The 22,773-nt window shown below is 52.4% G+C and overlaps 1 protein-coding gene across 3 annotated transcripts in view; it reads left to right on the top strand.

Moving 5' to 3' along the window:
* The window catches only part of MYO5B (myosin VB), a 255,212-nt gene that overhangs the window by 142,824 nt on the left and 89,615 nt on the right, over positions 1-22,773 (top strand). For all 3 annotated transcript variants that reach the window (XM_053664232.1, XM_037165072.2, XM_053664231.1), the window contains 6 exons: positions 492-648; positions 5,301-5,444; positions 7,249-7,330; positions 12,098-12,205; positions 13,349-13,458; positions 17,526-17,791. In XM_053664232.1, coding sequence (XP_053520207.1) covers positions 492-648; positions 5,301-5,444; positions 7,249-7,330; positions 12,098-12,205; positions 13,349-13,458; positions 17,526-17,791 — 867 coding nt within the window. The remainder of the gene's footprint in view (positions 1-491; positions 649-5,300; positions 5,445-7,248; positions 7,331-12,097; positions 12,206-13,348; positions 13,459-17,525; positions 17,792-22,773) is intronic.

Here is a 22,773-nt window from a genome sequence, read left to right as displayed (position 1 = left end):
CTGTGATACATATATACACACACATCTGAACAAAAATGTTCAAAACTATCTGCTGGCCCACTAGGCTCAACTACAAGAGGAGAAGAAAGGATCCTCGTTCTTGGAAAAAAGCGATAGCGTACACACAGGCACAAGGTGGGCCTGCCATAGGGACAAAGGTGAGAAGGTGTGTCCGCTTGTTCCCAGAGGAGGTCTACGTACACATGGCAATGACCTAAGCCGTGCTGTGTGCAGAGGGACCGACTGGCTGCACTTTGGTCCTGCGGGTCATAAAAGGCATGTGCCCTTTTCAGAACTCCTTTCTTCTCGCATTTTTCAGATCTTGCAGAGGCATGTGATGGAGGGGAAAGTACTTTGACCCCGTCCCTCGAATTTACCCCTCGAAGAAAGGGAGGTGCTCTGATGGGGCTCAGGCCCTTGTCCACAGAGTCCCCAGCAGACACCAGAGCCTCCCCACGGCCAGCGACTGACCAGAGCTCTTTCCCTTCCAGAGACGAGAAGAACCAGTCCATCATCGTCAGCGGCGAGTCTGGAGCCGGCAAGACCGTGTCGGCCAAGTACGCCATGCGCTATTTTGCCACGGTTGGGGGCTCGGCCAGCGACACCAACATTGAAGAGAAAGTTCTGGCGTCCAGTCCCATCATGGAGGTAAAGCCTTCCAAGTGCCCTTGGCCTTCCTGGCTGGAGTCCCCGCCACTGGCAGCAGGACTGCGGGGTGTCCAGCCTTGTGTGGCCGCTCACCAGAACCCTTGGTCGCACTTCATGTGGTCAGTGTTCCAGTCTCGCCTAGTGGACAGCCCCTTGTCCACTGCTGAGGAAAAGAATTATGAAGATGCCCCCGAGGCCACAGATTTGGGAAGAAGCTAACTGGTAGTGTCCTTCAGGGACCCAGTGTTGGGTAGCCTGTCCCCTTTATGTTTTCCTTGTCACTTGACTCTGCAGAACGCTGTAGGGACTGCCCTTCCCCATCTACCGCCGCCTCTGCTGCCCTCGTGTGTCGGCAGATCAGTGTCCCACCGAACCCTTTTGGTGCTTAAAGGGCCACCGAACCAGGAGAACAATTCTCATGGGGGTGGAAAGTCTAGCCAGAAGATTCCTTTTTTCCCTAAAAAAATATTTGGAGACTTTATCCTTTAGGAGGAAGGTAGAGCCAAAAGCGATGTAATAACACAGAGACCGTTGGAGATCCTCAGAAAACTGCCCCCTGTGATGGAATGAATGGGCTGGGGCAGGTCCTATCTCTGCCCTCTCGCCCTCCCCATCAGCCCCTGGGCACGGCAGGCCCAGAGCTCGCGCTGCCAGTGCAGCGCCAGAGAGATACTGAAACCTAGACCTCGCTGTGTGCAGTGGAGCATGGTTCGGGGGCAGGACTCTGCTGCTGCTGCTTCCTTTGCTCTGTAAAAGCATCATCCTGATGGAGTAGCAGTGCGTGGCCGCTCAGTTCCTGGGCCAGCGTTGATTTCCTGCCTTTGAATCTGAGGCTGTTCGCTAATGTCTGGTCAACAGTCTGGCAGGAGTCCACCCCCTGCCGGCCTCGGGCAGCCCCTTTGTTTTAGTGTGAAGAAAACCCATTGAGGCTAAAAGCTGCCAAGATAGCATCCAATTCTCTGCAGTGTCCTGAGCCCCATATTAGTTCACAAGTCACTAAGGTGGTTGGTCTTTCAGATTATTTTGGAGCTGGGAGAACAAAAACCTGCCTGGACCTTCCCAGGTGTCCCCTCTCTCCTCCTCCCTTTTACCAAGTGCAGGAGTAAATGCCTAGTCTCAGTTTCTAGGAGTTCACTGGTTACTCAGGCAAAATCTCCTGCCAGCAGAGTTGTATTCTCTGGGGAACTTCATTCTCAATGTAGTCATTGAAAATTTGCAGCCAGTTTTGACATCTGTTCTTAATGTGCATTGGGAAATGGTTCATACTCGTACAGTTGGAGACATTTTTGCAAACAAATAAAAAGAAAATGTATTCTATTACAATGGCCCTTAAACTTTCCTGTGCATCAGAATTGCCCAGAGGGCTGGTTGAAGCAGATTATTGGACTCCCACCCTGCCCCTTGGATTTTTGAATCAGAAAGTCTGGGTGGGACTCAAGAATTTGCATTTCTCACCTGTTCCCCGGTGATGGTGATGCTGCTGGTCTGGGTACCACACTTCGAGAACCACTGACCTGGTAAAAAGGGAAGACAGGCAGCATGAAGGGCAGTATCCCCGCCAGCCCACAGCCTGCTGCTGGTCCTTGTTTCGGTGTTTTTCCTTCCAGCTCTTTCACTGACTGGTGTAGGATAAGCCTTGTCCCATTTCATTCAACATTTTTTGAACTGTCTTACTGACTGCAAACATATGTTACTAGGTTTTCACCAGTTTGTTTGACTCTATCATCAGGCTTTTCATTGTTAGCCCACTGGCTCACAACGTACATTCTAAGCCCTGAAGCAGGGCCTGGCCCCCGCCCCGGCCCCCGTTCAGAAAGCAACTGTGGACCTCGGCCTGGGCCTCCCAGGACCCTCCGCTGCTCCTAAGATCAGGCAGCTCAGCGCGGGCTCTGTGTGTTAACACCAGCGGAGCGAAACCAGGCATTCAGCTTCTCCTCCACCTGGGAGTTTTGAAATTCAGTTTATCTCCGGGCACTGAGGCTTCAAAGACGCAGAGGGCCTCCCCTTTTGCAGACAGAAGAAGTGGCTGCCCTGGGCCGAGCAGAGAAGGGAAGAAACCGGTTGGGTCTCTGGCAACTGGACAGAGCTGATTACTGGGCAAATGAGAATTTAACGATGGCAGATCACTGTGTTATTAAACCTGTGTAAGACCCGGGGTGAATGAGTTTTTAAGTGTTACTGTGATAAAACATGTAATATAAAGTTACCACATCAAGTATATGGTTGTGGGTGGTAAGTACACCCATGTGTTGTGCGATTGTCACCACCCTTCATTTCCGGGACTTTCTCATCTTCCCAGACAGACGCCCTTCCCACTGGACACTCACTCCCCTTCCCCGCTGCCCCCAGCCCTTGACAGCCACTCTTCTGCTCTCCTCTCTGTGGGTGCACTTCTTCTCGTACCTCATGGAAGGGGAATTGCACACTCCTTGTCTGTTTGGCTCTGGCTTATTTCACTTGCAGAATGTGCCCTTGTTGTGACTGGGGAGTATTTTATTGTGTGGCTCTACCATATTTGGTTTGTTTCCCCATTCTGGCTACTGCGAATAGTGCCACCGTGACCACTGGCATGTGTGTGTCTGAGTGGCTGCTTCGGGAATGCTTTTTGAAATGACAGTGGCCTAACACTATCTAATGTTTTCAGCATCCATTATGGCCAGAGCGGGCTGGTGGGTGCTGGGGAGGCAGGGTGCTTTGCTCTTGGAGAAATGAGAGCGATGTGTGTACCCCAAAGACACAAGATATGGGCCAGTTGCTAAGGTCTAAAGGAGGCAGCGTGTGCCCCGACTGGAGTGGCTCGGAGGCTGGGTGTCATTCTACAGAGCGACAGGTCGCTGGTGTGATTTCCCATAGGGCACCTGGGTTGCAGGTTCAGTCCTCAGCCAGGGTGTGTACAAGAAGCAAACAATTAATGTTTCTATCTCACATCAATGTTTTTCTCCCTTTCTTCCTCCCTTCCCCTTTCTCTAAAAAATTAAAATTAAAAAATACAGGCGTGTATACACAAACCAGCCTAATCTTGAATGGTGTCACGCAAATAAATGCTACAGCAGTTTGGGTTCAGAACATTAAGTTTCTGCCTGGACAGTTGGTGCATTGGCAACTTCTTGAGTAAGTCCTGGGAGCTCATTCTGTCAAATACAGGATTTTGTCAGCCTAGAGACTGTCCCTTGAGCTGCTATGAAGTCATATAAGAGAGAAATCTTGGACATGGGCAGGGACAGGAAGAACCCTGGGCAGGGTTGGCGTGTAGCCAAGCAGAGAAAGAGAGCCTTTCGTACTTGCAACACCCAGCTTTCCATAAGTATAGAGTCTCACTGGGTCCTTGTGTCCCGGAAGCCCAGCCAGCTTGGTGGCCCCTCAGAGGGCCATCGCCAACATAGGCCTGTGTAAATCCGGGAACAGCTGACTACTGATCGTGCTGCCCCTCTCCTGGGGGGAGGGTGGACAAAGCAGTCAGTTAGGGTCTTGTTATCATCTCATCGTTTTCGTGGCCCGGCAACTGCAGGTTGCTCCTGGGGAGACCGGGAGTTGAGCGCGGTCCCAGGAGGCGGGATTCCAGGTAGGCTGTGCTAAGTAGCAGTTGTTCAAATTAAAAAGTGACTTAGGGAGGGACTGGGCTGATTTATGGTCAGTACCAACACGCTCTGACCCTGTTCTGTGTAAGAGCTTGTTGCCTACCCTGTACTGACTTGTTCAGAGTCCGAGCTGATTAAAAGGACATTGGTAACCAAAGACTGTCAGAGCAGGGACAGAATCCCGTTCAGGCCAAAGGGGTTCCATGCTTCTTGGGGTGACTGGAGTCTGCTGGCATGCAACTATGGGAGCCACAGAGCCCCCCACCCCAGTCCTGGGAGAAAGAAAGGAGGGCAGGGTTTCAGCTGGGAGATGGAGAGAAACTGAGACCAGTTACAATTTCCTAGACAACTGAAAACTTTCGTGGGGGATATTTTTGTAGTGCTTCAGTCACCCAAAGAGTAAAGCCCATGAAAGCGATGACAAGCTAATGTATTTGTTACCAATCCATCAGTGTGATGTCTTACAGAAAGTATTTCCCCAAGGAGACCAGTCCTTTGGCCACTCATTTTAAAAGTCTCCACCAAGTGTGTTCCAATGGTACCAAGTAGGCCATGGCATCCTGATCTGTCCTCGTAATGAGTGTGGAGGGATGGGTGTTGATCTTTGGTCTCTTTCTAGGAAGTTCCATTTTTCAGGGGGGATGACATTTGATGGCTTAGTCATGAGACCTGATCAGAGTGGACTAAGCCCAAGAGGTTTTCTTTTTCTCACAAAAAGCTCAGAGCCCTTGGGCCCTTGCCCTGGTCTCGTGGCTGAAATGTGTCAGAGCAGTGGGCTCTCCGCGTCAATGGACCTTTCCCTCACAGTCTCAAGATGACTGCAACAGCTGTTGCAATCACGCACACATTCCAGGCAGGAGGTAGAGTCCACCAGTCAACTCATTACTACCGTGGGCCATCCTTTGGAATAAAGGAGGCAGAAAAACGAAGCTCTGTTTTGTTTTGGTGTGGCCCATTGTTGTCCCGTCAGCAGAGAGGTTCGGTGAGGAAGGGCATGCTGCCGCAAACATCCGGTCCTGACTTTCAGAGAGCCCTGCCTGTTTAGCACAGCTTTTGTTGGTTTGTTCTGAACAGGCCATCGGAAATGCCAAAACCACTCGCAATGACAACAGCAGCCGCTTTGGGAAGTATATTCAGATTGGCTTTGACAGAAGGTACCACATCATTGGAGCCAACATGAGGACCTACCTGCTGGAGAAGTCCAGAGTGGTCTTTCAGGTGAGTGGTGTGACCTGGGCTGCCTTGTGTTGTTCACGCCGTGGATGCTGGTGCCTGCGCCCTAACCCCATTCCCCGTGTCCAAAGGGCAACTCAGCTTCTGAGCCTGGGATTGGATACCTTGTTCTTTCGGTTTTCTTTCTTTCTTTCATGGGTAAGTATTGATTCCAATGCCATAGACATCATGCGTGAAAAACCTTTTACCAGTAAAACCTTTTACTGGTAAAAAGGTAAAACCTTTTACCGGTGTTATTTTTCAGCGAGTATTGCTTTTAGACTCAATCAACAAGCATATATTAGATGCTCACCTTTGCTAGACGCCGAAGACACAACCAGGAACCCACCAGCCTGCCCCGCATGGTTTCAGAGTCACGAGCAGGGCAACAGTATGTGGCGTCTGTGGCTTTCAGCGTTCCCCAGCCACCTGCTTATGGGCACACCGTAAAAAGGAGGGAAAGCCTGCCTGCTTTCCTTTTCAAATTCATGGATGTCCCGCTTCTCATCTGCCTTGCTTCTTCCTCTCTCTAAGCTCACCTTCCATTCTCTTCCTCCCCACTGCCCTTCAGCCCCTTGGTGGCCTCTCCCTCCTCCACCCTGGCCTTCCGTGGTGGTCAGTGCAGCTCACTGCATAAGAGCGGCCCTCCTCCAGCCCCCTTTGGGTGTCCCGTTACTGAACTGAGGTGCAGTGTGGGCCCTGGTATGAGCCGGCTGCACACTCTCCCCGTGTCAGGTGGCGTCCAGGCCCTGACATTGCAACTGCTGTCAGAAGGAACATGAAAACAGCTGCGGCCGTGTGCCGCTCAGTGGCACCCGACTCCGTGCCAGTCCTCAGCAGTGGATTTAATGCGTCTCTGAACCGGCTTTATTGTTTTTGTTTTCCTTGGATTGCCTAGGCTTTTCCTCCCTGTCCCAGGTTTGATTCGACAACCCCGTGCCCTTTATTTCCCTGCAGCAAAGCAGCCAGCCTGCTGTACTGGCTGTGGGTCCGGGTGCTGGCCCAGGTTCTGAACATCCCAGGAGCCTGCCTCTTCCTTGTTCCCATGGTCAGGCCTCCTGAAGTACCCCCCTATTCCCCACTGCCAGCGCTGCCAGCTGAAAGTAGGTTTGGCCCACTGTCCACTCTAAGGCCTCTCAAAGCCATGGACCTTTCTTGACTGCCCAGCCTGATGGCAGGCCAGAGCCCAGCGTTTCCTTGGTTCCAAGCCTTTGCGAGGAGACAAGGAGCCCACTGCAGGGGACTTATAGCCTGTGCCCAGGTAGCCTGTGGCACAGCTGCCCAGTAGCTGTGCGGTGATGGACTGACCCACCATTTGGGGAACAGCCATGATGTTCTTCATAGGAGGAAAAGGAAAAATACATGCTTTCATTTAAGAGGTGAAAATCCTGCCCTGGCTGGTGTAGCTCAGTGGGTTGCGCACAGGCCTGAAAACCGAAGGGTCACCAGTTTGATTCCCAGTCAGGACACATGCCTGGGTTGTGGGCTAGGTTGCCAGTAGGGGGTGCAAGAGAGGTGATCACACACTGATGTTTCTCTCCCTCTCTTCCTCCCTCCCTCCCCCTGGCTCTAAAAATAAATAAATAAAATCTTGAACAACAACAACAAAAAAAACACGAGGTGAAAATCCTCAGGTTGGAAGGAGGCCCCATAATAGTGAGTGAAGACCCACAGGTGGGAACTGAAGGGGGGCACAATGTGGAGGGACAGTCGTGACCTCTGTCCCCCTGAGCACCCTGGGATTAGAATGAGGAAGGGGACAATTTTGGGGGTTACCTCCCTAAAGCTGCATAACTCTGTCCTCCTCCAGGCAGACGATGAGAGGAACTACCACATCTTCTACCAGCTCTGCGCTGTGGCCAGTCTTCCGGACTTTAAGGAGCTTGCACTGAGTAAGCCAGCGCGTGCCCAACCTCAGGGCGGGCTGCGGCTGCAGCCGGTGGCGGGCACCCCTGGGGCCTCTGCTCAAAGCCCGCTGTCATGGTGGCATGTCCCCTGGGCCCCTTTACCCAGAGCCTTGTCACCCGGTCAGTAAACAAGCACTCACCACCCAGGCTGTCTGCCCCAGAAAAGGTCGGCAAGGATGAGAGGCAAGGGGTGGAACGGTGTTTGCCGAGCAAAGATGTCTAAGTATTATTGTTTTGAAAAATGTTTCCACTTTTCAAAATTTAATTTTTATCTAATCACAGAAAAATGTTTCCACTTTTGACATCATAAGAAATGTGTCCCCACCACGAGGATCTAGAAGGTTCAATTAATGCCGTCACTTCCATCTTAAGTAATAACTAAGGACTGAAGGCAGAGACAGAGAAGGGAGGGAGCGAGAGGGTAAACCCAGGATGAAGGAGGCCAGCTTGAAAGGCACATTGACAAAGCCTGGGCCTCACCCAAGGGAAGGTAAGAGAGGGGCCCACTGCTCAGCACTACTGGGCAGCTGTCCCGGGGTTTTCCTGTACACCGCCCTGGAGCACTGGCCAGGGGGATGCAGGGGCCAGGCTGGAGCCCTGGATGGTACATGTGTTGATCCCATCAGATAAACAGACAGTCCTTTGTTGGGGCCTGATCACTGACTCAACCCTCAGCCTGCCCTCTGCACTGCCTGCCTTACTTGCCTCAGGTGCCTGTGCCATACAACTTAGCATCGGTCCCTTCAGCCATCAGCCCGCACACGGGCAGTGTGAGGCACCAGAGTGCTGCGCCCAACACCACACTGTGCCCGGCTGTCCTCACTCAGCTCACAGTAGTTACAGTGCAGAGTGGTAGGCAGATGCTGAGGGAGGCTTTAGCTGATGCAGGTCGGAAGGTTCTCAGGGAAAGTACTATTTAAATTTAGACTCAGGAGGAAGCCCTAGAGGACATGCATTATGTTGGTTGTGCCTTGGACTCTGGTTTTTCAGTGTTTGGGAGTAAAATCATAAAGTCCTTGGATGCAGGATTGACTGTATGAGTCCTGTTTGGGGAGCAGGGACCTTGAGGCTGTCACGTTGGGTTATGGTCACAAGTGATTGGGAAGACAAGCCACATTCATGGCCACTGCCACCCTCAGACCCAGCTGGGCTTTCCAGGGCTAACCTGCAGGAGATGAAAGTTTTTTGTAAGTCCAATTGTTACAGAAAATGAACAAATACTGGCAAGATCCATTGGGCTGTATTTGGACCCTTTTCCCCAAATAATATGGCTTTCAGGTGATGGGTAAGAAATCCTCCTAAGTTCTTTTTGCACCGCCATGAGTATACTAAAGTGAAAATGGCTCTTCCTTATGCCGAGTCTCTGCAAGACGCAGACTCCCTGGGCTCCTGGCAGGTCAGCTGGACACTGCCCAGTTCAGTCCATTTCTCGCACTCTTTTTCCTGCATGTGCCCTCCGAGAGTATCTGGGGGCGGAGCGAAGACCTTTGATAAGCTCTTGTCTCCATCTCTTGGGGTGGAGATAGGCTGTGAGCCCCAAAGCTTGACATTTAGCTTCACTCACAACACTGGTTGAGTGGCTGGAAATGTCGGAAGAATGAGGAACTAGTCAGCGGCCCCCAGTGACCGGTTAGACCACCTCAGCCCCTTGTCTTCACCTAAAACATGGTGTTCAGATGCAGGGAAAAAAGCCTTACAGGAAGCCCCTGGCCCAGCAGGAGTCTTGTGCCTTTGAGAGTGGGGGGGGCAGACTTGCACGCGGTCATCACTGCTCACCTCCGCTCTGTTGGCGGTGGTCTCTCCCATTAACATGTCCACAGGATGAGTTGTTTTTTCTTATTAGAAAGCAGCCCAATGAATGATTTGTTACAGTGTGAATAAAAGATGGTCAAAAGAGGTGTAATGGGCCCATAGTCACTTGACTACGGCCTCTGGGTAACAAGGAAGAAATTCTTTTTTTTCATTCCATTAGTGTGTCAGTGCAGTTTTATGAACTGTCTCTCTTGCCTCGCACAAGCTGAAGTATAGTGCCCCCCCCCCCCCCAGTAAAGTGCAAGCCCTTGGCCATGGCCCTGGTGGTCCACTGCTCTCATCTCTGGTTCATGTCCCCTTCGCAGTCTGTACTTGGCTTGATCCAGTGTCTGCTGCCTGTTGAGCCAGTTCACAGGGGGTGTTGCAGTGTTTTCCTCCCTGGAAATTCAAAGTACAGAGAGGCCCAACCCGGAGGACACAAGAAGTCATTCTGGGACGGGGTGGCCAGTGACAGCATCCTGGGCCCGGCAGAGAGCTGAGGAGCCCCAGGCAGGCTCAGCAGACAGGGGAGTGTCTCTGAGACACCTCTCTTACTAAGAGGGCCTAGAGGGTGATGCTAACCAAAGTAACTGCAAACCTTAAGGCAGGTGGGAGGGCCGGTGGGTGGCTGTGATTAGATTTGGACCATTTGGGAGAGTGCTGTAACTGAGCCCGAGGTCCCTACAGTGAGGGGCCTCAGCCAGGGAAAGGGCCCAGCGGGGCCCGAGTGTGGGAACTGGAATCAGGGAAGGCGGGGTGGTGTGTCTGACTCAGGAGGGCCCTGGCTGTTGACAGCAGAGGGTCTTCGGGAGATGCTGCAAATACCTCCTTCCCTCCAGGACAGAGGTCTAATGTTCTTCTCTGGGGTTGCTTCCTGGTGGGTTCAGGTGCTACTTCTGATAATGAGTTAGGTCGAGTTTGTGGCTAAGTCATGGGATCTCATAGGTAAAGAATCATTTCCTCGATAGGTGATCTGGTAATGGGTTCCCAGGCCTGCCAAACCCTGGGTTAGCCTGGGAAGCCTCTTATGGCCCACTATGGGTTTCTCAGTTTGCCAGCCAGAAAACCGGGAGTAAATAATACCTCCAATTTTTCCCACATATGCCCCGTAAAAAATTATCAAATGTTTTGAAAGGTGAGTGAAAAGGGAAATCAGAGGTGCTTTTATTAAGCCTTCAACACTGTTATTCTATGCCAGAGCTCGCAGCTGGATTCAGTATGAAAGAGATAAATACGTAAACTCCAAAAGACCTGTAGTGGCTTCCTTCATCCAAACTTACCATGGCTGTGCATGGGCTCAAGGTCAGGGATGAAGTCCTTCCCCTTATAGCTCAAGTACCACCAGTCATTAGACTGGGGGACTCCTCCAGGAAGCCTGCCTTCCTTCACAAACTGCCACTTGGCATTCAGCTGTTCGTTCCTGTGGGCAGAGGGGTTGCCTGGTGTGCAGAGCTCAGGTTGGGCAAGACAAGTTTGGGACAGAGTTGTGCACTTCCTAGCTGGGCCTGGCAATGTGCACTTGACTGGCGGAGGAACTGATGAAGTGCAGCCTGACTCGGAGCAGGATGCGAGGTGAGAAATGGGGAGAGACCAGGAAGTCAGGTGAGCAGGGCCCTTTAAGACACCAATGAGGGTAGAGCTGAGGAACAACCATAAGGAAGCTGGTCTGTCTGGGACTGGGAGATGGGGAAGGACAAGCGATGTGTGTGGGGAGTGGCAGGAGGAAGCCACTCTATGAAGAAAGGTCTAGGGGACTCTTTTAGGGTATTTGACCTTTGCCTTGAGGGCCATGGCTGGGAGAGGGTCACTGGGAGTTGTTAGGAGAGCTGTGAGGTCGGAGGTACCAGCCGTTGGGAGGGACAGGAGCAGAAACAGGGACACTGGGTCAGTCTTTCGTAAGAGGCCTAGACGCCAAGGGCAGTGACCGTCGGAATGGAGGAAGGAAGGAGACTTGGGAAATTCCTAGGGGTCCAGCTGGAAATGCAGAGTGTTGAAGAAGGTGTGCCTAGGACCTGCCGCACCGCTGCGTCTGTGCACATTTGACTGACGAGTGTCCAACCGCAGGTGCTCAGGTCTGGGGGAGAGAATGAGCTGGAGGAGGAGGAGGAAGAGGAAGATCGGCCAGTGTTCAATTTCGACCTCTCCTCAAAGTCAAACATTGTACCCTTAGAGACACTAAGTACAGGGCAGGGTTGCACCACACAAAGCTTCTACACGTTTGGTGGGAAATTTAACTGATTTTCAGGGGTGATTTCGATTACGTGTGTGTGTTGCCTTAAATGCCAACTTCCCAGCCCCCCGGTGTGAAGACTGCCAGGAAGGTTTCCTCCCTCTGCTACGGTTGGTGTGAACTCTGGCACAGAACCTGGGCCCCTGCACACCAGCTGCCCCCCGACCGAGGGGGAGTGAGACGGGGGTGAGAACAAGCATGAGGGTCTCGACCTTGTTCGAGGGCCTGCGTAGCTCAAGGGAGCCCCGACTCACTGAAACACACACGGGAGCCAAGGCCACGTCACCTTGGGCACCTCATGGCCCTCACTGGTCAGATGAACTTGTTGCACTGAGGCCGAAGGTGACGACGTCTGTGATTCCGGGGTAGCCGTGCATCTTACTCGTGCGTATTAGATCCTCCTCAAACACAAGTCCGGATGAACCCTACTTCCCAGTGAACTCTCCGTGACTTGTCTTTTACCTGCACATGGTTTTCACAGAACAGTTTTACTCAAATACAGCAAACTCATTCTGACAGTGGGGCGTCATTTCCCAGCTTTTGTTACTTAGTTTTCTCTCCCATGTGCCAATGAAGGCAGTTTTTGAAAGGGCTCCACCTCATCTGGGAGCGCAGTCCAGCCTGGGGGAGCTTGCAGAGGGAGCAGAACCCCTCACGAGCCACTGTCTGCAGCTAAACTGGGGATGAAGCTTCCCTCCGACGCCTGATGCCCCGCCTCCTTCCTTCCACAGCCTGCGCAGAGGACTTTTTTTACACGTCGCAGGGTGGAGACACATCCATCGAGGGTGTGGATGATGCTGAGGACTTTGAGAAGACGCGACAAGCCTTCACACTCCTTGGTAAGGAGCTTGGGAAGCGGGCAGGGCCCGGGAGGTTTGAGGCCATGGCCAGGGGAGAAGCAGAGCCTCGAGCTGCTGGGCTTGTCCACCTTCACCAGCCGCTGCAGAGCCCACTCGTTCCTGGTGAATCTCTCCTTGCTCCCTCCTTCCATCCTGGCTCTCGGGCCCCCAGTGCTTAAGGCTTGGGGCTTTGTTGACTTTTCCTAAAAATAAGAATTTGAGAGTTGCTCCAGTATGTGTGTCATCTGAGTAAAGTTTTTAATCCTAGCATGATACACTTTTATGCCCATTAATATAGGTGTTGCTCATGTTTTTATAGCCTGATAAATCACTGCCTTAAAATTAAGTAACTACAGCAGAGGAGGAATGGGGAGGGAACAATTGTACTATCTCCTAAAGTGAGTGGTACGTTGACTGGCGTTCATTATATTATTCTGTAATTTTTTTATGCCTGAGATATTTTGCCGTTGAAAAAGAAATGATAATGCCTTAAAGCTGAGCATGAATGATAGAAGACCACCTGTGTCTTTGGTGACTTAGTTGCGTAAGTAAAGTAGGACAGTAGGAGTTGGCTGCCATGGTGGCTCCGAGGTAGGTGGCAGGCGCGCCTGTCCCGACCCAGAGTGCACAGCGCGGGGCACAGCCGTCTGCAGGACACCCAGCTCCACCACCCCGGCTTCCTCAAGGGCACTGCTCCTTGTCCCCCACTGGCCCTTTGGACGTGCATCACAGATGTTTGCAGGGCATCATGTTGGGAGAAAAATGGCCGCAGACAAATGACCATTCTTATCAAACTGGTGAAAACATCCATAAAGCATTAGTTGAAATCTCAAGTCCGAAATGAGCCCGCATGATTGCGCCTACCCTCTGCTCCTGGAGAAACTAAATTGGTGCCGTGACCCCGCTGGTTTGATTAGGATGATCAAAGTGAAGCTGCGTCCCTGCAGCCGGGGGAGTCCCTTGGCCCTCGGGGCTGTCGCTGTGAGTGGTAACCGCTTGGTGAGGGGCTGGCATCACTTCAGGAGTCACTGGCCCAGAAAGGAAAATCCAACCTTATTTCTGTTTTAAGTCCTTACAAAAAAGGTAAGCTGTCCTTCCCATCCTGCGTGGACATTGAGTGTCATTGGTTCTTTTTCCCCCCAGGAGTGAGGGAGTCCCACCAGATAAGCATTTTTAAGATCATTGCGTCCATCCTGCACCTGGGGAACGTGGAGATCCGGGCGGAGCGTGACGGTGACTCCTGCAGCGTGTCGGTGAGTCGCACTGTGGCCCCGGAGACAGAACACGCACACGTCTCAGCTGCTCCCGGCTGCGCACAGCTGGACCCTGTCTGCACACTCAGAGAGTGCTCATAGGTTCTTTATTCTTACCAGTAACGCGAGCTGTTCCCTTGATGACGACTTTTTATAAGAACAAACCCTTTTCAAATCAGCTGCCATCAAATTTCTGTCACAGAGGGCAGGGAATTTGGTAACTATTAAATAAATTTATTTTTATTTTTTGATTTTAGAGAGAGATAGACATAGATTTGTTGTTCCACTTACTTATGCATTCATTGGTTGATTCTTACATGTGCCCCGACTGGGGATTGAACCCTCAACCTTGGTGTATCAGGAAAACGCTCTAACCAACTGAGCTACCGAGCCAGGGCAATAAATTATTTTTGATGGGTTGATTTTCCAAGCACCCTGAGGCCCATGGAATTCTGCCAAATGTTGTCAGCCCACGGGTACTTGGAGCTCCCAACTGTGGGCCACACTGGAAGGCTGTGGAGGAGGGTTGGACGCTGTACTTGGTGACCGGCCCCAAGGAGCTTACAGTCTAACTGGGGAGCTGAGACAGCTGACAACATGTGCTGAGATCTTGACAGCGAGAGGCAGAGCATCGAGACCACCATGGGAAAGTGCTGCAGACTGTGAAGTGCTGGGTGAACGCTGGCGATGAGCGTTTTTTCCCAACGCCCGAAGAGGACCTGATTGGTGATGATCAAAGACATCCAAGCGAGTGGAGGGCAGGGGGGACGCCAGGCAGAGCAGACAGCGGCTGTAGGTGCTCGTCGGCGCTTCCCTGTGTTGTGCGAGGCAGCGTTGATACCCTGACCACGAATGAGTGGTCTGTGACAGTTCAGTACAGGCCTCTTTTATGCCCACTTATCAAGACACAGGCAGTGCCGAAGGTGGGGGAGGAGGGAGGCAGGACACCCAACAGACAGAGGCTTGGGTGCCACGTGGCGCAGCCGGCTTTTCCCTCTGAGCTCAGAGCAAGTCGAAGATTTTGAGCACAGGTACCTGGTCCAGGCTGGTCTCCGATGGTTCTCCAGCTGGAGGCTGCGTAGAGAACTGACTGAGAGTGAAAACTGAGAGTCAGGACTGCCAACATGCAAATCCTGGTTCTGCCACTTACTGATAGTTACTTAACTTTTCCGGGTCTGGTTCCTCATCTGCAGGGGGCGGGTGTGGTTAGAGCCAGAGTGGACCTTATGAGCACCCTTCTCACTGCACAGCGTGGGACAAACCGAAGGCCCAGAGAGAGGAGACATCTGTAAGGTCTAATGCTGTCCCATGGCGAAGCCGGTCCAGAGCCAGCCAGTGTTCTGTCCCCCACACCACTGCCAGTCCCTGGGCCTGGGGCTGCCCTCCTCCTCCTCCACGTACCCCCACTGGTGCCTAGCATGGTGTGGGGTGCACGGGGTGCACCCGAGAAACGCTCACTAACTGGTTGCCAGTGAAACTCCCCCTCTGCGTTGCGTTTTGGTTTGTTCCTTGGGACACAGGGTGGGCCCTGCGCTGGAACTGCTGTCTATCCATCCGCCGTGCGCCTTCTGCTCATGCGCGTTCATTTTCGATTAAGGCATGAAAATGTGTCCCACGACTGCCCGAGTTGCCTTGGAGATGCATCAGCACGCAATTACTTGGACACCAGCGGCAATTTGTTTCTTGAATTTGGCCCCATGGGCCCCACAAACCTAATCTGCCTCCTCTGATGCTGGCTCTTTATAATGGATTTAGCATCATTTAATTAAGCTTAAGTGTAAATTGCATGATGTCAAATCAGTTTCAATTAGCACCTTTAATCAACAGTCAGAAGAGGGTAATAGAGGGGTTCGCCGCAGCCCGCTGCAGTGGAGGGCACCCTTCCCAGGGGGGTGATCAGACCCTTGCTCCACTGCATCCACCTGGGAGGAGCCAGGGAGGGCAGGGAGCCTGTGGGCAGGCGTGGGCACTGGTGGCATGTCATTGACATGTCAGGGAACCCAGCTGCAGCCCTATGCCTGGCAATTAAGAATTTCTTGGAAATAGGTCGGATAAACAAGTCAGACACTTGTCACCTCTGAACCTGTTGCCTGCCAAGCAGTTCCCAGGCACTTCACCTTACCGAATGTGGCTCTGTTTGGGGGAGGGGGTGAGCAGCTGGGAGGGTCCCCGCAGGGGGAGAGGCTTGTGGGCCAGGAGACCTGGTCCGCACAACCCTGCCTCTCCACACCCACCCAGCTCACACTGATTCTCGTGGGCTGGGTGAGGGCTCTGGGCCACAGTTGGGGAGCACACTTCACCTCCGTCTCCTCCATTGAGAAGGTAGGAGGGTTGGGTTAGGATGACAGTTCCCAAGGTATTTTCCTGGGAACATCAATCCTAGGCTTTTTCTTAGGAAAAGAGGGGTTCTTTGGTCCGTTAAGTTCAGGAAGTGCTCAGTAAAGTACTTGTGTCTTGATGCTGATGGGTTCCGATTACAAACCAGGGCGTGCAGTCCCGTTTGACCTGAGGCCCCATCCCTCTTGTTAAGTAGAGCCAGTCTCCGTGCTCTGTAACTGTTGCTCCACACACCATACTTTGTAAAAACACTGGCCTTAACGATTGCTGGAGGTTCTTTCCTACTCAGACATTCTGTTACTTTGTAACTGTGTTTGTTCGGGGGTAGATTTTAAGTATCTATAGAAGTACACACACACACACACACACACACACACACACACAGAGAGAGAGAGAGAGAGAGAGAGAGAGAAGGGAGGGAATGGTACAGATACCTGCTCATTTTCATTGAACAAGCCCTCATTTAAATCCTACCATGCAGCCTCATCAGGAAATGAGTCCCCCTAGCAATTTGGGGCTATCAGGAGGCAGCAGTCATGTTCCGCAGGACTTCTTTCAACCTCAGAGTTACTAGGCTCCCCAGCAGGCTGATGGCTGAGTTACTGGCTTTCCTGGGTGGATGTAGAGGAGAAGGTGAAAAATGGGTGAGAGAAACCTTGTAGGAAAAGCAGGTTTTCCGAGAGGTGCCCTGGGTGCCCAAGAGATGTACCCACTGCGTGAAATCAGACAAGTCCCTGCGGGTGATCTGGTTCTCAGTGGCTCAAAGGCCAGGTAATGTGATTGGTACCTAGGGTAAAGGAGGGTCAAGACGAAAGGCAGCTAGCTGGCAGAGGCGGCTGGGTTCACTGGGTAGTGGGGCCCTGGGCACCTGGGTGAGACACTGCCCTGCTCTAGGACTGGGCTTCTCACCTGGATGGGGAAGGGCCTTAAGCCAGAGGAATCCTAGCTTGTTTTATTTTTCAGCTCTCAGCCTGTTATCAGTTAGTGTTCCAAGTGATCATTTCAGGTCAAAATTTGTTCCATATTTTTGCCATTGGTCCCAGCCTTCCACCCGGATTCACCTTTTCCCCTAAGCGTCAAGTGCTTTAAGAACATGAAGTTCAGTTACACCCTATAGTGTCACTGAGGCTAAGATGAAAGAAAGTCTGTTTGTAAGCTCAGGGTCGCGCAGGTCTGTGCAGAAGGGGCTGTGTCTGTGCAGGGTCAGCTGAGCGTGCAGTTCTGCGCATGCGGCTGTTAGACCAGGTGCTCGTCAAAGTTGCATTGACAGTGAGCTGCTTTCTGGGCTGTGGGTGAAGCACTGCACGTGGAACTCTGCAGAGGGAAACTGCCTTCACTGGGACTCTGCTGCCTTCCCTCCAGCTCCTTAATCTAAACAGTTTATCTGTGCCTAGGCTATTGCTTCTCATGTGGCTCCTACTGGAGCCTCTGCAAGCAGCTGGCCATGGAGGAGGGGACAGGATAAGTAGAGCACGTTTTTGTCTGTTGAAGGCCTGGTACTTTGGTCAGTAGCAGGCTCACTATCATCCACTTGAACCACACTCTTGAGGCCCTAATTTTCGTCTCTACTTATTGGTGTGAGTGTCCGTGAGACTCCAGAGCTGCGGCTGGTGTTGAAGTGGGGCTCTGCAATGCTGGAGCCTGTTCTGTCCCTGGGCAGGAGGGCAGAGGGCACGCTGGTGGGCTTGTCCCCCAGGTGCCTCCTGAGCCGTCTCCCATGTCTCTTCCAGCCTCAGGACGAGCACCTCAGCAACTTCTGCCAACTGCTGGGGGTGGAGCACAGCCAGATGAAGCACTGGCTGTGCCACCGCAAGCTGGTCACCGCCTCGGAGACCTACGTCAAGACCATGTCACTGCAGCAGGTGGTCAACGCTCGCAACGCCCTGGCCAAGCACATCTATGCGCAGCTGTTCGGCTGGATTGTGGAGCACGTCAACAAGGCCCTGCACACCTCCCTCAAGCAGCACTCCTTCATCGGGGTCCTGGACATCTACGGGTGGGTCGGCCTGCGCCCTCGCCCCTCCTGGGGACCCTTGGTGTCTTCCTGCTGGTGTTTGAGAGCCAGTGGGGGCCTGGGAGGCCTCCTGGGCAGATCTCACTCGAGAGTGGAGGATGTGGGATGGCGGTTTTGGTTGTCACGGTGCCCGGAGTCACTGCTGGCACCTGGTGGCCTGAGACCTGGGGTGATAGTTGTCCCACAGCATGGAGGCCAGTCCCGAGGAAGACTGGATCCTGTGCAGACACCAGTGGCTCCCCTGTTAGAACCCTGGAGGTGTCTGCGCAGCTGGGCAACAGGCCCAGAGAGGGAAAGGTCTTGCCCGGCATCATACTGGAATTTGCTGTGAACTTGAATTCAGGTTTTGTGTCCGTCATATTTAAATCAACCATTTGATTTCACTCACTAAGCCTCCAGTCAAGGTGATTATTTTAGTGCTGTAATCTCTCCCAGCTCTGTGCTGTGTCTTCATTCCTGAGGCTTCTCCTGTTTTCAGAGTCCGAGCCTGATAGAAAGACCGCGGCTCCTCGTCTCAGCCTGTTCTGCAGGGGGAGGCCATGTGGCACAGGCATGCGGAGGCTGGCGTTTTGGTTCCTTGCTGCCACCAGCTCGTTGACCGAGTCTGTGGATCACAGCCCCCTCTGGGCTTCCGCTGCCATAGCGCAGAACGAGGTTTCGAGCCACAGGCTCTCTGAGGTTCTTTCCAGATCCCCGTCGAATCATTCGACGTGATGTGCTGGGTGGCACCCTCTCTCGCACTTCATTTACGATCAGTGCCCTGCCCGCTTTATGCTAGTAATAGATTAAATCCTCCCAGTTCTTCGCGTCTCAGAAATTGTGGCCCCGCCCTAAAGGGGAAACTCGGACCCCTCACAGGGCAGAGCTTAGGTAGGTAACTACTGCGATGCTCTGGGGGGAACAGCAGCTGGGGGAGCCTCCCCCCACAGTGGCCACTTCCTGGCACAGTCAGCCCTCCAGCCGCCGCCTCCGCTCTTGCTCACCATTGGATTTCAAACTGAGCCACATGGCGTGCTGTGGAGGTACCGGCAGAAGAAGGAAACTCGATTTCTGGCATCACAGAGGCCTCCAGAACATACTGAAGAGTTAAGTCACACAAGGCAATGGGAGAAATTAAAGCAGGGCCAATGGGACACTCAGTTTTAAGGCAGCAGAGAGCCAGTTTGTTGGCACAGTCAGGGAAAGCTTTGTGTGGGGTGTGAGCTTGGAACTGGGTCTTTCAAAGCAGGGACAGCCCATCAGGGGGCGGGGCAGTCACCTGTAGCAACAGGAGCACAGTGGAGACCCGGAAAAAGTGAAGTGTGAAAGGAGAGCGACTGCTTCCCGGGAGCTCGGGCTCCTGGCTGAGTGGCTGTGGTTGGCCACCGCGCCTGCTGGCCAGTCAGGCGCCTGAGTTTGTGCTCAGTCGGCAGGATGGCACAACCTGCACACCTGCAGCGTGCTGCCTGCTGTCAGTGACTCCTGCGGCATTGTCCCTCTGCGGCGAGCACTCACAGGTCATCAGCTTTCCCAAAGGACTGACCTTTAGTGCTGCCTTCTGGAGTTAAGACCTCGAGGAACCCGGGTTGCAGCGTCCGACTCAGTTACCTTCATCTGCCTGAGCAAGAATCTAATTCTGCTGAGCTTCCCATGTGGGAAGATTAACATGTAGACTCGTTACTAGCATGAAAAAATATTTTGACTTCAGTGCTTCTAATAAGTAAAACCTCAGACGTCAGTTTTGTTCTAGTTACGTTCGGTCTCGTCAGTGCCCAGCGTCTGAGAAGACAGTGCCTCCCCTTCCCGGGGGTCCCTAGGAAAAGGCTCCGCTCATTGTCGAGGGGCCTCAGCGTCTAGCGCTGCTGAGTCTGGCTCATCTCATGTAAGTTAGGATTTTGTGCTGATATTTGCCATTTAGTTTTGTAATTGAGTTCCTTTCCTCCAAGGCCTGAGACTGCCCATGGGGGAAAAACAGACGTGGGTGGGCAGCCTGTGGGTCCCGACTCCTGTTTCTGGGGTCAGCTCCTGACCAGTGCGTGTCCCTCATCTCAGGGAGGCCGTGGGTTCCTTTGCAAGCGTCTGACAGCCTTCCCGTGAGAGCAGGGGCCTGTCTTGGGGCAGCGTGGGGACACTGACAAGCCCTCCCGGGGACTCTCCTACCCTTTGGGCTTCCTTTCAGACATGATGTGCTTTCTTTTAAATCCTTGTTCTTTCTCAGATGCCAATTTACTTTTTCAAACCATGTCATAAAGAAGTCACATTTAAAAAGTGATTCACTGTCTTAGAGAAATGCCTTGCAAGATGACTCTGACATGCTCTGGGCAGTGCCAGGTTCATACTCTGTGGGCAGAGTTCGAGACAGCAAGTCTGATACAGGTGAGTTCAGCGTTAACAAGCTGGCCACTCCGGGTCCCTCTGTGGCCAGAAAAGCACTCAGACACCCCCTGGAGGTGCCTGTGTGTGTTCCCCAAGGGTCCGGTCTGCAGAGACACGTTGTATCAGCTTGCACCGGCCTTAGCTCTCTCTTCTGGTCAGAGGGAATGTAATGAACTGGCAAGTGACTTGAATCTGGAAGTTACTGTTTCTGATCCATGAGGGCAGGGACATCATTTCTTAATCTGGGACAAGATGGTGGCCCTCCGGGGTGATTGAAGTTGAGCTATTTCTTGTCATTTCCCTTTTCCAATCACGGTCTCTTTCCGCCCTGTTTCCTTTGGACTTTGGAACCTTCTGGAAACCCATGGAATCTTTTTATTTTCAATGTGGTCATCTGTCCGTTATCCAGAAGTGGGCATAACATGACACTTCTCTCTTGCCCTCTCTAACCGACCTTCCTTCTATTTCACACTAACTGCCTTTAGGTTTGATTTATGCTGTAACTATGGGATGTGATTCTCTCTAAGGAGACTTTCCTCCTCTGTGGCATCGGAAAACTTCTTTTTTTTTTTTTTTTTTTAAATTTCTGAGCTTTCTACCCAAATCACTGACCACCCAACACTGGAGAGGGAGAAGGCCATCTGTCCATTGTCTCACTCATTGTATCTCAGCCCTACGATGGGGATACTCGGTGCACATAGACATGCCCTTGGGATGACCTCCTGCCTTTGACCTTCTTATTCCCCCTGTCAGCTGTGAGCAGAGGAGTGGCATGTGGAAGCTGGAGAGATTGGGAAGGATGGCAGGGATGTGTTTTGGAATACATTAAACTCTGTTCATTAAGAGGACAGGAATGAGTTCTCTCTCTCCCCCCTTGGGTTACAAATGTGCGTAGCTAGCAAATAAGAGTGGAATTGCCGCCCCCCTAGCCCACAAGTAGGCGCTACTTACTTCCACTGGGGTACTGTCCCCAGGTGAGCTGCAGCCCCATCCGTGGCATTACTGGCTCTCCAGGCAAGTGCCTCCTAGAGACAACGGAAAAGAGTTTTGTAGTGTAGACGAGCCACTCCAGGTTTTTCTGCAAATGTTTAAGATGTTACTGTACAATCAGCAGCCAGAGTGAATAAACTCTCACTTCTGTATACATGGAGCAGGTAGTGCACGAGCCAGCATGGCGACTCACGGAGCCCCTCGATGCTGTTCTGACTGGTGGTTAGTGTTCTGAACACCTAATGCACCGCATGGGCCACAGCTGCCTCCACCACACCTCTGACAAGTCCCTTGCTACAGTCCCTTCCCTGGGCTCTCCGAACATCTAGTTCCAGCGTCCCGGTACCCCAGTAGAAGGGTAGTTTCCCTACAGCTTGCTCCCCTGTCCCAGGTCCTAAAACGTGCAAAGCAAGCAACTCCCAGAGCATTTTAGCCAACCGGGTCCAAGGTCCTTTTCCTAACTAAGGATGTGGGAAGCTGTGTTGCTACCAGGTATTTCTTCCTGGGCAGGGGACGGAGATTGACAGGAGGATGCCAGGCAGCTTTGGCCGGAGTTTCCTTTTCACGTTGCATTAACCGGCACTTGCCTCTGCAGGCTTGATTAATTGCAGCCATAATCTTTTATTGCTCTCTGTTCCTCGAAGCAACAAGAAATAAATGGCTTGTACTTGGGAAGAAGCACACATTTATTTGTCTCTGACTCGAGCCTTCAACGTGTGATGGGAACTTTGGTGATGACCAGCCTGGGCTTGGTGAGGACAGTTGGCCTGGGAGACTTGGAGCAAGGCAGGGGTGTGGATGCACGCCCAGCGCTGAGAACGGTGGGGGAGGCAGGGGGGGAGGGTGGGGTGTTGGGGCCCCAGGACCAGGGAATGGGATTGGCTGGGGTTTTATGTTCCTCTCAGCCCTCGGGTTACTTTCTGTGTCTCTTACCGTGTTTCTTAACTTTAAAATTAGAATCCAGATCTCTTGAGGGCTTTTTAATGATGTGTTTTTAAGATAAATTTTTAAACTTGGCTAAACAAAACTGTAACATAAAACCCGCCACGTTAGCCATCTGTGAGTGCACAGGTCTGCGGGGTTACGTCCAATCACGTTGTCATGCTCGGACTCCCGAGCTTTGGACCAGCCCCACTGTCCCTCCTGCCAGCCCTGCAAGCTGCTGCTCCGCTTCCTGTTTCCATGGCTTTGCTCCTTGAGGTGCGTCATATAAGCGAACTCCATACCTCGTGTCTGCGGAATCATACCATATCTGTCTTTCCACGCAACCTTGACCTGTGCTCCGCAGGAAGGGCTGTTTCCCAGACTTCAAGGCATCTCGGGGCTCCCCCGGAGTGAGAGGTTCTTGGAGGTTAATAATTAACTCAGAGTAACTGGCCTACTTAATTTTTATTGCAGTTTCACTTTCCAGTAAACACTCCCCCATTTGTAGAGACATTGGTGACCCTCACCACACCCAGAAGTCAGGCTGGAATGAGAGGGAGATTTTTATCTCTACTGATTTTGAAGGAAGGGTGAGAACAGAACCCCTACAACCAGAGCTCTCCGGTCTCAGCTTCAAGTCTGAGTCTGTGTTGACCCCCCCCCCCCAGCCCCGGCAAGGATTTGGTCTATAGTAG

Source organism: Artibeus jamaicensis, unplaced genomic scaffold (assembly GCF_021234435.1).
Source record: "Artibeus jamaicensis isolate MK-2021 breed Jamaican fruit bat unplaced genomic scaffold, CSHL_Jam_final contig_354, whole genome shotgun sequence".
Classification (NCBI taxonomy): Eukaryota; Metazoa; Chordata; class Mammalia; order Chiroptera; family Phyllostomidae; genus Artibeus; species Artibeus jamaicensis.
The sequence above is the reverse complement of the archived record's forward strand: the minus strand, read 5'-3'. Positions and strand labels throughout refer to the sequence as shown.